This window comes from Euleptes europaea, chromosome 18 (genome assembly GCF_029931775.1).
Source record: "Euleptes europaea isolate rEulEur1 chromosome 18, rEulEur1.hap1, whole genome shotgun sequence".
In the NCBI taxonomy this organism is placed as follows: domain Eukaryota; kingdom Metazoa; phylum Chordata; class Lepidosauria; order Squamata; family Sphaerodactylidae; genus Euleptes; species Euleptes europaea.
Genome location: NC_079329.1, coordinates 20,346,370 through 20,360,404, shown reverse-complemented (window position 1 = coordinate 20,360,404; position 14,035 = coordinate 20,346,370). Strand labels below are relative to the sequence as shown.

General features: G+C 50.2%; 1 protein-coding gene across 1 annotated transcript in view; it reads left to right on the top strand.

Moving 5' to 3' along the window:
• LOC130490984 (RNA binding protein fox-1 homolog 1-like) overlaps positions 1–14,035 on the top strand; it is a 39,045-nt gene that overhangs the window by 8,988 nt on the left and 16,022 nt on the right. The window contains exon 2 of the mRNA XM_056864809.1: positions 3,917–4,132. Coding sequence (XP_056720787.1) covers positions 3,917–4,132 — 216 coding nt within the window. The remainder of the gene's footprint in view (positions 1–3,916; positions 4,133–14,035) is intronic.

The following is a 14,035-nucleotide window of genomic DNA, read 5'->3' as shown; positions in this document are numbered from 1 at the left end:
ATCACATCAGCAGAAGAGAACAGGCAGTTCCAATGGGGATGGGGGCAAAGGAATCCTTGAAGGTCAGCTGCTCGGCAGCTGTAGTAGTGGAAGGTGACACTGGCGGAGGATCTTCCGTAGACAACGGCAGTGCCACTGCAGCTAACCCTGGTTAGTGCTGGCAGAACAAGGCAACGGTAAACCATTTCTGACCAACCCTTACCTTGAAAACCCTACAATGAGACAAACCAAAATGAAAAAAAGGATATAGTGCTGGAAGATGAGTCCCCCAGGTCGGATGGCACTCAATCAGTTACTGGGGAAGAGCGGGAGGAAAGGGGCTGTGGCTCAGTGGTAGAGCATCTGCTTGGCATGCAGAAGGTGCCAGGTTCAATCCCGGGCGTCTCCAGTTAAAGGGACCAGGCAGGTAGGTGATGTGAAAGACCCCTGCCTGAGACCCTGGAGAGCCACTGCCAGTCTAAGTAGACAATACTGACTTTGATGGACCAGGGGTCTGATCCAGTATAAGGCAATTTCATGGGTTCATGTGACAAGTATGAGTAGCGCTGTTCTTAATGGCGCAATTGGACTAAAGTCAAAAGGACATTCAGTGGTTGATGTGAATGGATGCAACAGGAAAGCCCAAAGCTGTTCGATGCGTACAGTAGGAACATAGAATGTGAGAAGCATGAACTAAGGTATGAGAAGACTCACTGGAAAAGACAATCATGCTAGGAAAAGTTGAGGGCAGCAGGAAAAGAAGAAGATCCAACAAGAGATGGATTGACTATAAAGGAAGCCACAGCCCTCAGTTTGCAAGACCTGAGCAAGGCTGTTAAGCATAGGACATTTTGGAGGACATTGATTCAAAGGGTCGCCATGAGTCAGACTTGATGGCACTTAACACATGCACACAGTGGGTCCACCCTCCAAAGCAGCCATTTTCTCCAGGGGAACTGATCTCTGTCATCTGCAGATCAACTGAAATCCCAGGAGATCTTCATCTTCAAGTACTTGAAGGGCTGTCATATGGAGGATGATGCCAAGTTTTCTGTTGCCCCAGAAGGTCAGATCAGAACCAATGGGTTGAAATTAAATCAAGAGTTTCCGTCTAGACAAATTAGGAAGAATTTTCTAACAGTTAGAGCGGTTCCTCAGTGGAACAGGCTTCCTCGAGAGGTGGTAAGTGCTCCTTCCCTGGAGGTTTTTAAGCAGAGGCTAGATGGCCATCTGTCAGCAATGCCGATTCTATGACCTTAGGCAGTTCATGAGAGGGAGGGCATCTTGGCCATCTTCTCGCATGGAGTAAGGGTCACCGGGGGGGGGTGCGGGGGGAGGTAGTTGTGGATTTCCTGCATTGTGCAGGGGGTTGGAGTGGATGACCCTGGTGGGCCCTTCCAGCTCTATGATTCTGAGATCTCCAGCCCCGGCCTGGGGATTGGCAACCCTTGCTAACAGCAAGCTTCCGTCTAGCAATCTAGCAAGCATCCTGGAGGAGGCTTAACTTTTCTTAACGTTCCCCCCCGCAATGCCCAGACATATATCTCTTTCCTGCGGTTAATTCACAATGGGTAGCCGTGTTAGTCTGTCTGCAGTAGTAGAAAAGGGCAAGAGTCCAGTAGCACCTTAAAGACTAACAAAAATATTTTCTGGTAGGGTATGAGCTTTCGTGAGCCACAGCTCACTTCTTCAGATACAGCTAGAATGTGAATCCATCTGTCTTTAAGTAGAGGAGAGTGAATTCAGACAAGCATTAGTATGTAAATGTTAACAGTATGTAAATGTGAATAGCAGGCGTGATGGGATTAGGTGTGGTGTGCAGAAGAGTCTGTGATGTCCAGGGGAGAGATGGGTGTGGAGAAATCAGCATTGGTTATGAGCCATGAATGCAAGGTCTTTATTCAGCCCAGGTAAATGCATTGACTTTAGTTTGAATATCAACTGTAATTCAGCAGTTTCTCTTTCCAATCTCCCTTTGAAATTCCTTTGTAAGAGAACTGCTACTCTTAAATCTGCAACAGAATGTCCTGGAAGGTTGAAATGTCCTCCCACTGGTTTTTGAATATTGTGGTTTCTGATGTCAGACTTATGCCCATTTAATCTTTATCTAAGAGGCTGACCTGTTTGTCCAATGTAGATTGTGGAAGGGCATTGCTGGCATAAATCACATTAGAAGATGAGCAGGAGCATAAACCCGAGATAGTATGGCTGACATTGGTGAGTCCAGAGAAGACGTGAGCTGTGAAGAAGTGAGCTGTGGCTCACGAAAGCTCAGACCCTACCAGAAAATATTTTTGTTCGTCTTTAAGGTGCTACTGGACTCTTGCCCTTTTCTTTCCTGCGGTTGTCTTTTATGGGACTGGATCCAGTTCCTTCCAGGACGAAGGGCCCCCTGGCTCCCGTTAATCCCTCTCCCCGCCCTGGGGGCAGGTGGGGCAGGTGTGTGGGCCGCAGGGCCGAGCCTTTTCGGGGGGGCAGGCGAATTCCAGGGGAAGCTGCAGCTGTTTCTCCCCCCTGCGCCGCTTGCAAAGCCCCGAACAGCTGCAAGACAAAAGAGACCCGAGAAGCGCACAGAGGTGGTCCGGGGAGGCGGGGGAGAGGCGAGGGGACGGGAGCCAATCGGAGTCGCCGCGTGCGTTCGGGGGCCGCCCATTGGCGGAGGCGCAGCACAAGGGATGCCTTTATAGTCGGGGACTGCGGGGCGAGGAGGGTGCATTTTTGTCCGGGGAGGATCCTGGTGCAGGGTGGCCGAGCTGGCCAGGGATGGGGCCCGTTGGTGTAGGTGGGTGCATTTCACGGGAGGTGGGGTGTTAGGAGCCGGGGCTGCAAGGCAGGGCTTCTGGGTGCCTTGTCAGGAGGAGGGGGGGCTCAAGGCAGAGGACTGGAAGCCTTTCTTTGTTTCTTTGCAAAAAAAGCCCCAAAATTTAACAGCTTGGTTAGTTATGGTGGGGTAGCCGTGTTAGTCTGTCTGCAGTAGTAGAAAAGGGCAAGAGTCCAGTAGCACCTTCAAGACTAACACGAATATTTTCTGGTAGGGTACCTGAAGAAGTGAGCTGTGGCTCACGAAAGCTCATACCCTGCCAGAAAATATTTGTGTTAGTCTTGAAGGTGCTACTGGACTCTTGCCCTTTTCTACTATTGGTTAGTTATGGCTGCAGGATGTTGGACTCGAAAGAGGCGACGCGATAGGGAGGGCTGAACGGGGAAGGGAGAGGCTCGGGTTCCCTTCACGGCTCCTCTGCGCTCGTTCTCCGGTCGGCCGCTTTCTTTTCGCCTGGCCTATCTCGCAGGGTTGTTGTGTGGATTAACAATCTGGGAGGGGAGGCCCCACGCCTGCTGTTGGGAAGGAAGGGGGAGGAAAGTCTATGGGGGGGGGCTTTTTCTGCGAGCAAGGAGTTGGGGGGAGCGAAATTTCTTCAGACAGATTTATTACTATGGCAAAGCAATTAAAATATTCATATCAATTACAAGACAGAATTAAAAGATACAATATCTAAAACGATGCGATATATAATCCTTAAATAAGTTTATCAAATTACTATTAGCTAAGTTTTTGGATCTGAGACTTGAAGGTAAGGAAATGCCCCGTTCAGCTGTTCCTGGATGCTCTAAAAGAGCTGCTTCTTCTCAGGTCTGTAACATGGAGGCCACCCCTACCTTGCAGGGGTGTTGTAAGGGTCCTGGCCGTGAAACATACGTTTGGGGGAAATGCTGCCTAATATTATTAGCTGTTCTCTTTAGGGCCAGGGATTCTTGTAGTCTGCCCAACTCTCTGGAAAAGCGTGTGTTAGAAAGAAGATGGCCTAGGGATCCCTGGGGGAGTCTGTCCAATGAGAGGTGGTCTGACCTGCTTGAAAAGAAGCTGTTCATCTTTCTAGTCTCTTGTTACAGGGCCTGGTTTCACGGTCTTCCTCTTCCTCCTTCCCTGTTTTTGCAGGGTAGCCCAGATGCTGCGGTACCGCCGGCCGAGGCCATGACACAGACGTTCCCGGCCCAGTACCCTCCACCCCCTCCCCAGCCTCGCCTGCCTCCGCAGTACCACCTCCACAGCACCCCTCCAGAGTACCCGTCGCCAACAGCACCGGATCATGGCCTGCGCCTCTTCCCCGAGCAAGGAACGGCTGCCCCGGAACCGTTGCCTCCACCCCCTGCGGTAAGTGATGGCGTGCCTCACTTTGTCAATTATTGGGGACCTCACTGGGAGAGGATGTCCCCTAGGGGCTAGAGAGGCTGAGGATCTGGGCCTTCTGTCTGGCATCAATAAGAGAAAAGGTGACTGATGTTTACTTCAGGGAGAGCCAGTGTGGTATAGTGGTTAAGAGCGGTGGACTCTGACCTGGAGAACCAGGTTTGATTCCCCGCTCCTCTACATGAGCGGCAGACTCTAATCTGGAGAACAAGGTTCGATTCTCCAACCCTCCACATGAAGCCAGCTGGGTGACCTTGGGCCAGTCACAGTTCTCTCTGAACTGTCTCAGCCCCACCTACCTCACAAGGTGTCTGTTGTGGGGAGAGGAAGGGAAGGAGATCGTAAGCCGGTTTGATTCTCCTTAAAAGGTAGAGAAAGTTGGCATATAAAAACCAACTCTCCTTCTTATCTTTCTGCTTATCCTTCTTCTTATTCTTCTCCTCCTCCTCCTCCCCCATCCCCAGTTAGGTGTTGGGTGGTGCTGATTCCTATTGTGCAAGACGTTTTGGGAGGACTGGAATGTGCTCTTCCTACAGTTTTACAACTATGAATTAGTGGTGTGGCTGACCACGATCTGTATCGAAAATTCAGGCCTCTGCTCTGTTCTGGGTTCCTGTTGATCTTTTTGGGTCTCTTAACCTAGAGCCATCAAGACTTTCAACTCATGCCCGTACCACAAACTGACTGATTTCCTTTAGAGCCCCTCTTACAGTGGCCTAGATGCCTCTTACCTTTAAGCCAGTTTAGGTCTCTCCTCACCAGGCAAAGGGCTTGCCCGTCCACAGAAGTTCCTTGTGTCCTCCTTCTCCTCCCATCCCAAACCACAAGGAGAAAAGGGTTCTTTGCCTGAGGTTTCACTTGTGCTAGGGCTCAGGGCCAGTGAACCCTGCCATTGGTTACCAGGAGCGTGGCCAAATTGGAAACATAAGGGGAGGTGCCTCTGAGTATGTGCAGAATCCTTACTTTGTAACATTTCCCCCCCTCCCTTATTATCTGTCAGTTAGAGAGGAGCAGAGCAGCTTTGCTGAGGCAGTAGATTTAAAAATGGCACACCCTGATGCGTACTTTTCTTCTCTTTTCCCTTCCCTCCCCAGTTGGAGGACTGTGGCTCTCTCTTCCTCTTTGATGAACGTGATGTTCATGGCAAGCTTGGAGCTGGCATAGCAGTCATAAGACCACTGGGGTCTTCAGTGGGTTCCATTCCCTATAAGTCCTTAGTGTGTATGTGTGTGTGTGCATGCGTGCGCACATGAGAGATGTTTATGGTTGCCAACCTCCAGGTGGCACCTGGAGATCTCCCCCTATTACAGTTGATCTCCAGACGACCGCCATCAGCTCCCCTGGAGAAAATGCCTGCCTCTGAGGGTGGACTCTATGGCATGATACCCCTCTGAGGTCCCTCCCTTGCACTGCCCAAGCTCCACCCCCAGAATCTCCTGGTATTTCCCAACTCAGAGCTGGCAGCCCTAGAGATGTTCCAGCTCCCAGCATCCGGACTCCTCCAGCCCCATGGTGACTGCAGATGGGGGTACTATTGCGCTGCGGGCAGGAAAACCTGTTCTTGTACACTTTGGCCATTTACGCATGGCTGTTTCCTCGCGGTCCCCCCGCTGACTTCTTCGGGGCTCTGCTTTGATTATGCTTGCATTTTCTGTCAGAGGTCGCCTCGCTCTCCCTCTGCATTTCCCCTTGTTTTGACCATTTTCAAATTTGTGTTTAGCCACCGTCCAGAAAACGCTGGCAAAACGCTGGTCGGAAAATGCACGCATAATCAAAGCAAAGCATTGAAGAAGTCGGCGGGGGGACCGTGAGGAAACGGCCATGCATAAATGGCCTTCATTTAGCATGGAAGTGCCAAACTTGGACTGGAGGGAGCTCCCATAAAATACTTCCTAAAGATGGTAGAAGAGCCCTGTGGCACAGAGGGGTAAGCTGCAGTGCTGCAGTCCAAGCTCTGCTCACGACCTGAGTTCGATCCTGACGGAAGTCGGTTCCAGGTAGCCGGCTCAAGGGTGACTCGGCCTTCCATCCTTCCGAGGTGGGTAAAATGAATACCCAGCTTGCTGGGGGTAAATTGTAGATAACTGGGGAAGGCAATGGCAAGCCACCCCGTAATCATAGAAGAGTTGGTTTTTATATGCTGACTTTCTCTACCACTTAAGGGAGACTCAAACTGGCTTACAATCACCTTCCCTTCCCCTCCCCACAACAGACACCCTGTGAGGTAGGTGAGGCTGAGAAAGCTCTAAGAGAGCTGTGACTAACCCAAGGTCACCCAGCTGACTTCATGTGTAGGAGTGGGGAAACAAATCCAGTTCACCAGATTCGCCTCTGCCGCTCATGTGGAGGAGTGGGGGAATCAAACCCTGTTCTCCAGATCAGAGTCCACCACTCCAAACCACCACTCTTAACCACTGCACCACGCTGGCTCCCCAGAAATACCTTACTGCATACCTGGAGAGTATCCAGAGTGCACGGATATCTCTGCTGTGTTGGATTGGTCACTTCCTGCCGCTAGGCATAGCAGCATTGAGTTTCTTCCTGGAATGAATGAGGGAGGGGAAGAGAACTGGATTATGCCTTCATCTTTAAGCGGTCACCTCCGCCACACAGGGAGATGCCCCTAATGCCAGAAGCAGCTGACAGATCCCGGCTCCCTTTCTCCTTCTGACATAACTGGTTCCCTGCGGGAATTAAGTACTGCATCCCTTAATATTCTGCAATGTTTAAAGGAGGATCCTAATTCAGGGCAAGAGTTTAGTTAATTCTTTGCATTAGCTCTGCCAGGGGGTGAGCACAACGGGGTTTATGCCAGTTCTGTTGTGGGCAGCTCCCTGCTCAACTGAGTGTGCCCAGAATCCTTTGTAGTGCTGTGTGGAATTCTGGGATACTCACTCTGTTCATAGTAGGGTGCCCCTGCCCTACATATGATGGAGGAGACTCTTGAATCTTTTTGTCTTTAACGTTACTGCCAACATTTGTTACCTTTATCTGACATTGCCTCCCAGATTCATAACTCTCATGGTTTTTGCATATTGCAAGCTGCATTGAACCAAGAGGAAAGGCAGGATATAAATGTTTTAATAAAAAAGTGAAATATACAGCCAAATCCTGAAAAACTCAAATCAAAATCTTTCATTGCACATATCAAACAGGGATTTTAGTGTTTAAGAGTGGTGGACTCTAATCTGGAGAACCAGGTTTGATCCCCCTCTCCTCCATGTGAGCAGCGGACTCTAATCTGGTGAACCTGGCTGGTTTCCCTACTCCTCCACATGAAGCCTGCTGGGTGACCTTGGGCCATTCACAGTTCTCGCCGAACTCTCCCAGCCCCACCTACTTCATAAGGTGTCTGTTGTGGGGAGGGGAAGTGAAGGTGATTGTAAGCAGCTTTGAGACTCCTTAAAGGTAGAGAAAAGGCAGGATATAAAACCTTCTTCTTCATCATCATCTCATCAGATCTGAGAAGCTAAGCAGGGTCGGCCCTAGTTAGTATTTGGATGGGCGACCACCAAGGAACACCAGGGTTGTGACGTGGAACCACCTCCAAATGCCTTTTGCCTTGAAAACCCTGTGGGGTCACCATAAGTCTGCTTTGACTTGACGGCACACACACACAAAAACTCCAACTTCTGCCCATCACTAGAGATTGTACCGCATGTTCTGTGTGAATGTATGTAGTCACAATCTCATGCCGTGGAGAAGATGGGGTATTCACCACACTAGAAAAACAACATGGGAGTTATGGGTTGGATCCAGCCAGGTTTTTTTTCACTCTCTCACCCAATTCCCCACTTAACTTCAGCCCCTGACAAACATGGCTTTTGTCCCTGCTGGTCCCAGCATAGCCTCTTCGGGTGGTCAAAGGGGTCTCCCTCCTCCTGTTTTCACCAGCAAAAAACCTGGTGGGATCTGATAGGATAAACACAGAATGTGCCTAGTGCCAGATTATTGCCTCCCCTCTCCAATTAACTTGTGCAGTGCTAATTGCAAATAGACATGCACAGAGGTCATCAAAGAAACCCACCAGCATGTGAGCTGAGCAGACGGCCCTGCAAATGAGCCCCAAAACCATAGCCTTGGGACCGGAGTCCGAGCTCTGGGAAAACAAGCATCTACACATACCAGACCTGTTCACACGTTACAATGAACATGCAGTTCATCTTGCATATATCTTGTTGTGAGAACGTGCTTATTCATGTTCACGCTACAGATGAAGCAGAGGAGCAGTATCTGGATTAGGGTTGCCAATTTCCAGGTGGTTCTATTATTATAACACTAATAAACTGAAGTATAACAGGAAAAAAGATATATAAATCCTTAATGCTGTGGCATGAGTATAATGGCCTAGGCATGAGTATAATGCCAATAAGTTAGAAATTATATATTAAAATTTAGGCATGAGTGTAATGCCACAGAATTAAGGATTTATATATCGTTTTTTCCCCGTTATACTTCAGCTTATTAGTGTTATAATAATAGAGCCTTCGTGCTGTTTGTTTTCTCCAGGCGATACTAGTTCAGCACAGGTGGTTACATTTACCATAACTTCCAGGTGGTGGCTGGAGATCTCCTGCTATTACAACTGATCTCCAGCCAATCGAGATCAGTTCACCTGGAGAAAATGGCAATTGGACTCTATGGCATTGAAGTCCCTCCCCTCCCCAAACCCTGCCCTCCTCAGGCTCCACCCCAAAAATATCCCACCGGAGGCAATCTCGATAAATGTGTTTGAAATTTGAGTCATACATTGAACTGTGTCGAACGAAACCTGAGAATGATTCAACACATGTACGAAGAAAAATCAAGTGTACGGCGGCTTGTACATGCCTTCACTGTGACTTGAGACCTGGGCTACCTTTTGGCTAAAATAACCAAGGGGCGGGGTGCCACCCATCTCTGGAAGGGTTCTTTTCCTGGAGCATATTCTTGATTGCTGCAGCCGATCGGCCAAATCCCCGTTGACAGTTCTGTATTCTATCACCTTTCTCTCTCTCAAGCCGCCGCAGCCTAGAAAACAGATTACGTCTATTAGAGGGCATAGTCAGAAGGCTCCGAATTGGGATTTTTGGGCTCCAGAGGAGGCAGCTGCTAATTCTTTGGTCGGAAAAAAGCAAATGCGTCTCCCTCCCTCCTGCCCCCTCCTGCAAGGCCTTCTCCTCAGCCAGTGACTCTTAGGAGCAGGTTTCTGTGTCCATATTGGGTAACGCTTTTTTTCTCTCCAGCAGAGACAGCTGCGTCCCTATCAGATTCCCTGTTCCCCTTCTCAACCACTCCATCTTCCCTGGCAGCTGTTTATCTCCACCCGGGGACAAGTGGTGTGTTGCTGAATCTTGTATCTGAAGGGCACCGTGTCCTTCGAGAAGCAAAAACAGGCACGGCTGAGAGGTTTCGGTGCGCATGAGGCAGAAAATCAAAAAAGACAGCCCCTCCGGTGATTAAAAAAATAATTATAATAGAAGGCTGAGGGCTGGGGTGGTGCTAGGCTTGCCAACCTCCAGGTAATAGTAGATCTCCTGCTATTACAACTGATCTCCAGCCAATAGAGATCAGATCACCTGGCGAAAAAGTCCACTTTGGCCATTGGACTCTATGGCATTGAAGTCCCTTTCCTCCCCAAACACCACTCTTCTCAGGCTCCGCCCCCAAAAAACCCCACCGGTGGCAAAGAGAACCTGGCAACCCTAGGTGGTGTAGTAGCTAGAATGTTGGATAAGGACCTGGGACAACCAGGTTTCAGACCCCTGCTCCATCATGGATAGGGTTGCCAACCTCCAGGTACTAGCTGGAGATCTACTATTACAACTGATCTCCAGCCGACAAGAGATCAGTTCACCTGGAGAAAATGGCCGCTTTGGCCATTGGAATCTATAGCACTGAAGTCCCTCCCCAAACCCTGCCCTCTTTCGGCTCCGTCCCCAAAACCTCCCGCTGGTGGCAAAGAGGAACCTGGCAACCCCAGCCATGGAAGCCTGCTAGGTGACCCTTGGGCATGCCACAGTCTCTCAGCCTAACCTACCCTCACAAGGTTGTCGTTGTAAGGATGAAGTGGAGGAGGAGGGAACCACGTGAGAAGCCGCTTCGAGTCCCCGATCAGGGAAAATCGAGAGATTAATTAAAAAGAAACCATTGACAGCTTGCTACCCTTTGGTGGTTGGTTTCCCCACTCCTACACATGAAGCCACCTGAGTGACCTTGGGCTAGTCACAGCTCTCCTTGAGCTCTCTCAGCCTCACCTACTTCACAGGGTGTCTGTTGTGGGCAGGGGAAGGTGGTTGTAAGCCGGTTTGATTCTTCCTTAAGTGGTGGAGAAAGTCGGCATATAAAAAACCAACTCTTCTTCTTCGACCTGATTTTCAACGGGAGGTACTGGGGATTAAACCAGGACTTCCTCCATAGGAGGCATGTTCCCTGCCGCTGAACCGCAGCACTTCCACAAAAAGATGGCCCCGCGCGATTGACTCAAAAGCGGGTCTTGTATTGCCGCCAGAGCTCTGAAAACGTTGAAGATGACTGCTCAAGCTAATCTAGTGCTTGTCAGCTCTACACCCAGGCAGTCTCTCGTCTTCGCTTTCCTTGTGTACGAACCGGCATACAAAATGCCTCAAACGAAATGGCTCTCGGCCGGATTAGCCGATGGTCTCCAGCTCCCCTCGGCTATGGGCCTTTGTTGCCATCTTTTATCCTAGCCCCGCTCCTCTTCCTTTAACAGCAGCGGGCTATTCTGTCCCATAGCAGAGGAAGATTTTCCTAACTCGGCCTCCGTATCAAGAAACGCGTGCCTTCCTCGTGGCTGCGCATCAGGCAGCTGTTAAAGATGCCGGCGCAGAGCAGGGGGAAAAGTGGCAATCCCTTATTTTCCTTTTGGTACTTCTACTGCAGTTGTGTCTCATTTATTTGTTTAGAATATTGCTAATCTGCCTCTTCAGAGCCCCGCTTGAGATTGCTTACAATTAAAAAAAACCACAATATTAAAACACAAGCCATTAAAAAACATGAGCCGTTAGACATAAGCCACATAAAAATTACCCATAGAACACGGCAGACCATTAAAAAGCCGAGCAAACCCCCCTAATCTTCATTCACCCGTGTAAACACTGATCCCTCCACGCTTACCATTTAGATTTATTCTCCCGGAATAACTCCCAAGCTTGATTTTTTGCAATCGTTAATGCAGATTAGAGCCGTTATTCCGGACCAGGGGGAGAAATCCATTCTCCGGTCACGCTTTAACCACTATGATTTATGAATTTTAAAAGTGGTTGAAGTTCAAGAGGGAGCTGCTCCGCCTTCAGCTGCCTTGAAAGAGCAGCATCTTTGGATTCCCACTGAGCCCAAGACCCCAGCCTGCCAAATGCATAGGGTTGCCAACCTCCAGGTGGTGGCTGGAGATTCCCTATCTTATTCCCACCCTTTAATCGACGCTCAGCTTCCTGTGCTTCCTGGGCCGTATTTAGGGTTGCCAGGTCGCTCTTAGCCACCGGCGGGAGGTTTTCGGGGCAAAGCCTGAGGAGGGCGGGGTTTGGGGAGGGACTTCAATGCCATAGAGTCCAATTGCCAAAGCAGCCAATTTCTCCAGGTGATCTCTATCGGCGGGAGATCAGTTGTAATAGCAGGAGATCTCCAGCTAGTACCTGGAGGTTGGGAACCCTAGGCGTATTTGGTCTGCATTACACCATTATTGGATCCCTCCTTTTGATTAACTTAAATCCATATTTTTCTGCCTATTTGGAGAGTCCCCTGACTCTAGAAACCCCTTCCTTGTCGGTGGGTCACCAGGTTTTGTTGCGCTGATGAATAGCATGAGCTGCCCAGATGCTATTCGATACAGTCATAATATTGATGATCGTGTCTTGAGCCATTTTCTCCTGCTTTCTCCTGGCTCCGGGAGAAGTCCTGCAAGGCTTTGCCTCAGTGCTAGAGGTTGGTCCAGCTAGCTTTTTTCAATCAGCCTTGCTCAATTTTAAATCTTACGACAGCCGGTCTTCTGATTCCCATGATGGTCAAAGCGGGGAGGGGGAGCTTCCTATTTCACCACCAGATAGGGTTGCCAGGTCCCTCTTCGCCAAGGGTGGGAGATTTTGAGAGTGGAGCCTAAGGAGGGTGAGGTTTAGGGAGGAGAGGGACTTCAATGCCATAGAGTCCAATGGCCAAAGCGGCCATTTTCTCCAGGGGAACTGATCTCTGTCGGCGGGAGATCAGTTGTAATAGCAGGAGATCTCCAGCTAGTACCTGGAGATTGACAACCCTACCACCAGAAAATCTTGTTATATCATTCATTCATTCATAAACCTTTAATGGCATATAAAGATCTTGTTAGATCTAATCCCAGGGTTCCCTTCTAACCATGGTTTGCATTGTAGAGTTTCTGAAAACTTGGGTTGTCAGGTCCTTCATCACCACCGGTGGGAGGTTTTGGGGACGGAGCCTGAAGGGGGTGGGGTTTGGGGAGGGACTTCCATGCCATAGAGTCCAGTTGCCAAAGCAGCCGTTTTCTCCAGGTGAACTGATCTCTATCCGCTGGTGATCAGTTGTAATAGCGGGAGTTCTCCAACTAGTACATGGAGGTTGGCAGCCCTACCGAAAACCTGCTGCTAGGGTTCCCTGTAAGCAGGCCTGGTTTTGGTCGCATTTTCTTACCCCACTGTTTTTCTTCTCCAGCTATCTCCAGTTGCCTTCATGGGCTAAACAAAGTTTTCGGGGACCGACGGTGTGTCTGTAATTGGTGTGTCCTTCCCCCCCCCCTTCTCCCTCTGGAAAGCTGTTGCCGAGGACCAGCCGCACAAGAGTTCCTATTTTGTGGCATAACCCCCCAACGACTGTCTTTTTCCTGGACTAGGGCCTTCCCCGGGTGTTAAGAGCGGCGTTCGTGGACCACCCGTCGAGCGCAGGTTTTTCTCCCAGGCATCTTGGACTCCACCACGTTTCTCTTGTTCCAGTCTCCTTAATACGCGACTAGTTAACCCCTTACTCACCATGCAACCGCACCTGCCTGTCTTCTGAGCCTGATACCACCTTCCACCCACCGCCCCATGCATTTAGTCCTCCCTGGTGGTGGTGGGGAGTTTAATCTCTGTTGAACTTGTCTTGACCAGCCGAGAGTCTGTAGCACTTAAGTGATGCATCCCGGAGGGTTTTTCTTTTGTGGTGGTGGTGGGGGGGCAACGGCATATTATGGGGAGGCGTGACGGGACAAGGGAGGCCGAGGTGGAAAGATAGAGGGGGATCTGCCTGGTGGTTTGTTTGCGCTTGCGAGTGGCTGGATTTGTGTGTTGTGTTAATAGCAACATTTCGGGGCTCCTTGCGGCCGGCACGGGCACCTTGCACAGTCTTCAAGCCTGCGCATAGACGCTTGTTTACCCGGAGAGCGTTGATTGTCCTAGATCCTGAAACAGCCCCAGAGGTAGGCTTACCAGGACTGTAGCTCCATCGGCGGGAGCTTTTCAGCAGCGCGGGACACACACGCGCAACTGGCGCGATCTGCGCGCACGTCCCACACGATGCATGTGCGCGTCCCGCGCGACGTGCCTACGTCACTTTCAGGTTTACTTGGAAGCGACGCGGACTCTCTATCAATCTCTGCCGAAACTCTATGGTTTCCATAGTGTTTCGGCAGAGGTTGCTAGAGTGACCACGTCACTGATGGGTAAACCCGGAAGTGAAGTAGGCGTGTCACACAGGCGTGTGTTGCCCACCGGCCCTCAGCCGGTCGGCGGGCAGCCCGGTGGATTGGCGGGATTTTACCCGCCACCACCGGGCACTTGGCAACCCTACCCAGAGGGGGGCTGTTGGGGAAACCTAAGTATATCTCTGGGTCTGTTTCAGGTTGGAAAAATTGCGTGTGTGGGGTGGGGGTGGAGGCTGACG